The sequence below is a fragment of the Penaeus monodon genome, chromosome 40 (assembly GCF_015228065.2).
Source record: "Penaeus monodon isolate SGIC_2016 chromosome 40, NSTDA_Pmon_1, whole genome shotgun sequence".
In the NCBI taxonomy this organism is placed as follows: Eukaryota; Metazoa; Arthropoda; class Malacostraca; order Decapoda; family Penaeidae; genus Penaeus; species Penaeus monodon.
The window spans coordinates 18,536,721-18,541,720 of record NC_051425.1 but is presented as its reverse complement, the minus strand read 5'-3'; the positions used below and the strand labels follow the sequence as shown (position 1 = coordinate 18,541,720).

The 5,000-nt window shown below is 30.5% G+C and overlaps 1 protein-coding gene across 1 annotated transcript in view; it reads right to left on the bottom strand.

Annotated features, from left to right (window-relative positions):
- Positions 1–3,184, bottom strand: part of LOC119597886 — a 12,988-nt gene extending 9,804 nt beyond the window's left edge. Inside the window, exons 1-6 of the mRNA XM_037947551.1 lie at positions 3,132–3,184; positions 1,774–1,841; positions 1,451–1,486; positions 1,165–1,200; positions 673–735; positions 14–108 (exon numbers count right to left, since the gene is read on the bottom strand). Of these exons, the coding sequence (XP_037803479.1) occupies positions 14–108; positions 673–735; positions 1,165–1,200; positions 1,451–1,486; positions 1,774–1,825 (282 nt within the window). The 5' untranslated portion in view covers positions 1,826–1,841; positions 3,132–3,184. The remainder of the gene's footprint in view (positions 1–13; positions 109–672; positions 736–1,164; positions 1,201–1,450; positions 1,487–1,773; positions 1,842–3,131) is intronic.
- Positions 3,185–5,000: the final 1,816 nt, after the last annotated feature.

Genomic DNA, 5,000 nt, shown 5'->3' with positions numbered 1-5,000 from the left:
CACAGTGACTTACATTGTCAACGACGGTGTAGTATATAGCGTCACTTTCACAGATGTGTTCTTCCATTTCTACGCAAGCACCTACATTGTCATCGTGATCGGGTGGAACTGGAAGAGACAGAATGATAATAATTATGATGATAATGATCATAAAGATAATAATTACTATGGTAATGATGATAATGATAATTAAAAATGATGATAATTATGATAGTAGAGAAAATTATGATTATATTGTTATCATGATAGTAACATTAATAATGGATAAATAGATAAACTAATGATAACAAAGAAGAGAGTGAGAGATACGAAAAGGAAGAGAGAGAGAGAAGGGACAGGGTGATGAAAGAGAGAGAGAAAGGAAAAAGAGAAAACAAAGAACCACATATGATAGGTAAGAAAGAGAGAGAGCGTGAGTGATGAAAGGAGACGAGAGATGAAAGAGAGAGAGAGAGAGAGAGAGAGAGAGGAAGAGGAGAAAACAAAGGATCACATATGATAGGTAAGGGAGAGAGAAACAGAGAAACGTTAATATATACATTAAAATTCTTTGACGTATATAAGTGTTTGTGTATGTATTATATATATATATATATATATATATATATATATATATATATATATATATATATATATATGTATATATTTATTTATTTTTTTTTTCTCACTTACTAGGTCTGGTGCCATCATCACAGCAGTATGCATATCCCTCGTAGCCGCAGTAGTAACGGCAGTCTAGAAATATGTAAATCAAAATGAAATCAGATAAAAAAAAAAAAAAATCTTTTTATCCAGTCGTATATCAAACAAAAATTGAGAAGAATCTAGAGGAGAGAAAATAACGTCCCTTATGATGATGATGATTATGTTAATAATAACAAAGATAAGAAGAATAATGATAGTAATGATAATAACAATAATAACGATGATGATGATAATGATAACGATAACAACAACAACAACAATAACAACATAATAATGATAACATTAATAATAATAATAATGTCAATAATAATGATAATAATAATAATTATAATGATAACAACAACAACAAAACAACAACAACAACAAAACAACAACAACAATGATAATAATAATTAAAAATAATAATAATAACAATAACAATAACTATCATCAGTTGCTAAATAATGTACATCAACTTACTGCTCGGTGGGTATGTTGAGAATTCTCGAGGGGGATCTGTAAAACAAACAAACAAAGATTATAGTTCGCCATATTTGATGTGTTAATGTGCCATTATCATACTTCTAAGATTTAATAATAACTCATTAACATACTTCTAAGATTTAATGATAACGCATTAAAAGATATGTCAAGAATCGGGAATTGTGTGTGAATTATCAAACATATTAATAAGTGGGTTAATTTTGTATTATAACATACTAATTCATTCGATATTTATGTTAATTATCATGATTACGAGTCTTACCTGTTGCTATTGGGATTTCTTCTGTCGGGATGGCCTCTGCAGTTTTAGGGAAAATATAAAGAAAATTATGAATGTAAATATTAGCAGGAAAATGGGGTATAAAGATATGAAGATGAAAATGACGTGGATATTTATCATTATTTAGGTTTGTATTTTTTTTTATTTTCCCCTCATATGTTCACTCCATAGCCTCTTTTCGTAAATTTCATCATTCTCAATCTTTATTCCTGTTTTACATGTATTTACTCATTTATAAATTCTGATTCATTGTGAGTGATATTTTTAACATTCATTCTTTTTCTATATTCTATTTGAAGTCTCACCCTGTGCTGCAGCTGAAAGGGCAGCCGCCACCACCAGCAGGAAAATGCGCATCTTGGCTCTCACTTGTCTGTAGGGGTTACAGGAGTATTACTTTTTGTTAGAACATAGATAATAATGATAATAATTCAAATCAGAAATTAAAATTCCTTCCTTTTTTCAGTTTGGCTTTGCTAAACATATCTGGATAAGGGTGTTCGTTACTGAACCTCCTAAGTAAATATTTCATAATCTTCATAAACAGATAGCAACTGGTGCAACTATTATATCATTACATAAATAGACGGATCGACCTGTGTGCATGCTTGTGCCCAATTATATCAGCATGATCTGTACACACATTATTATAATTCTACTGAATATATGGCTCCCAGACTCCACACCCTTTTTCCAAATAACCAAACTTTTCTCAACACGCACATGCACACGCACACGCACACGCGAGCAAACAAACACACACACACACCACACACACACACACACACACACACACACACACACACACACACACACACACACACACACACACACACACACACACACACAACACAAAAAAAAAAAAAAAAAAAAAAAAAAAAAATATAATAAATATATATATATATATATATATATATATATATATATATATATATATATATATATATATATATATGTGTGTGTGTGTGTGTGTGTGTGTGTGTGTGTGTGTATGTTATGTATGTATGTATGTATGTACGTATGTATGTGTATGTGAGTTTACGTCTGATTTGAACCCCTTAACGGGCCTGAACCATCAAAACTGAAATTTCATTCACAGGAAGCAGGTTCATGTAAGCTATGTTTGCACGTTACAAACAGAGTTCACATAGACTCCATTATATTATTCTTCACATCTAAAGATACAGATATTATTTGTGAATTTATGCCACAAGATTTTACACAAATATCAACTAAATATCAGGTGCGCAGTTATACCAATTAAAAAGAATCATCAACAAAAAAATACGTTTTCGTTAACCCTAAATATTCAACGAAACTTTGTTGTTTCTCGTCGTTCCGCAGATAATTGAACAATAAATATAGTGAGTTTTTTTATGTCTATTTTTTATTTCTATTTTTTCAAGATTTCACTGGTTAATATAGCACAGTTTAAATTATGTTTTTTTGTTTGTTTGTTTTTTTACGCTGTAGACAACACAAGCGAAGACAGAGAATACAGGCATAAATATTTGTAAATTCATGATAAAGATAAATAAAACAATATAATATTTTTTAAAAATCAAACAATAACAAAAAAGAAAAGAAAAAAAATTGTAATATACATGAAATGAATAGACGAATAGAAGAAAATCACTCGACACATATAGCGACAGAGACTTGCCTTCTAGCGCACGTAACGTTCCGTGGGCGAGAGAACGAATGTGTGTGACAGCGCAATACATGCCTTTATAACGTGTCGGTTGACGAACGATGATTTTTTTTTTTTTTTTTTTTTTTTTTTGTTCTCTCTCTCTCTCTCTCTCTCTCTCTCTCTCTCTCTCTTTCCGTCTTTCTCTTTTTTTTCTCTCTCTCTTTATTTAATATTTCTTTCATTCTCTCGCTCTCTTATTCTCTCTCTCTCTCTCTCTCTCTCTCTCTCTCTCTCTCTCTCTCTCTATATATATATATATATATATATATATATATATATATATATATATATATATATATATATAATTATATATATATCTTTATTCTTTGTTGTTGTTAGAGATATTTACTGATAGAGTTTGACCCGTTTTGAATATTTAAACATTTTAATCGAACAAGGTATTCGCCCCTAATAACCTTAGCTGTTGGCGCGGCAGATAATTTTTAATAATTAATCAATCTATCTTTATTCCTCTGTCATTCGCTTCTCTCTCTCTCTCTCTCTCTCTCTCTCTCTCTCTCTCTCTCTCTCCGTCTTTCCCTCTCTACCTCCCTTTTTCTCCTAGTCCCCCCTCTCCTTCTTTCCCTCCCTTTTTCTCCTTGTCTCTTCCTCCCTTTTTCTCCGTCTCTCCCTCCATTTCTTTCCCTCTCTCCCTCCCTTTTCTCTCCCTCTCTCCCTCCCTTTTCGCTCTCTCCCGCTAACCGGAACTAAGCCGGGATTTTCCTACTGTCGATTTATTCTTTACTGTACATGATAATAAGCAAGTGAGAATGCATACAGGGCGAGGTAATGATTTGAGAGAATTGTTAGAAGTATATGAAGCATGCCAGTTCGGGGATATCATTTTAGTTATATTTATTCATGAATTGATTTCTTTACTGTGGTTTCATTTTATTTTGGTGGTATGTTCCCGAGAAAAAAAAAAAAATGTTTGTTTCTTTTTTATAGAACAGATGCTAGAAGAAAATACACGCAGAGGAAAATATGTTTAAAATTTAAGGGCGTATTTTTATATTCATGTATATTTATATACTTTTTTTTTTCACAGTTATGTATATGTGTCCACTTTCTTCTTTACAGCAATGATTGTTATCATTTTCATCTTTTTTTCTTATCTATATGTCTCTACACCTACTGTATTCAATTCTTTTCTCCTTGTCTCTTTCTCACTTCCACATTCGCTTTCTCTCTCCTTCTTCTTCATTTTGTATTCGTTGTACATCTTGTTTTGGTCTGTTCAACGACACCACCATTAGCTGTAATCGGGAAGGACTTTATGGTAATTTGATATAATTATGGATTATAATCGCGAAGGATCTATTGTAATTTGAAGTAATTATGGATCATATATAATTACTGCACCGCATATTGTTTCGTAACCTGAGGCGCTTACGAAAAAAAAAAAAAAAAAAAAAAAAAAAAAAAAAAAAAAAAAAAAATAATAAAAATATATATATATATATATATATATATATATATATATATATATATATATATATATATATATATATATAATGATAATAAAAAAATCAACTTTATATACTGACTGACTTATTTAATTTTCCAATTCCTTGCTCATTTAATCATAAGTATATTCCTTTGTTAATTTATTCATCAAGATAACTTAACATTAATGTACTGAAGATGTAGCTATACTGCAAATATACACTGTGACTCTATCAATTGTTTCAACAGATGAACAATAAAAGCACATTTTTAAAGGAAATGAGGCAACAGTTTTTCAGACAACATTTACGACTGCAACATCAGCTGTCTTGCAATATTGGATGCTTGCATATTATATATAATTTTAAAATTGTTAGTGTATTTTGTATTGTA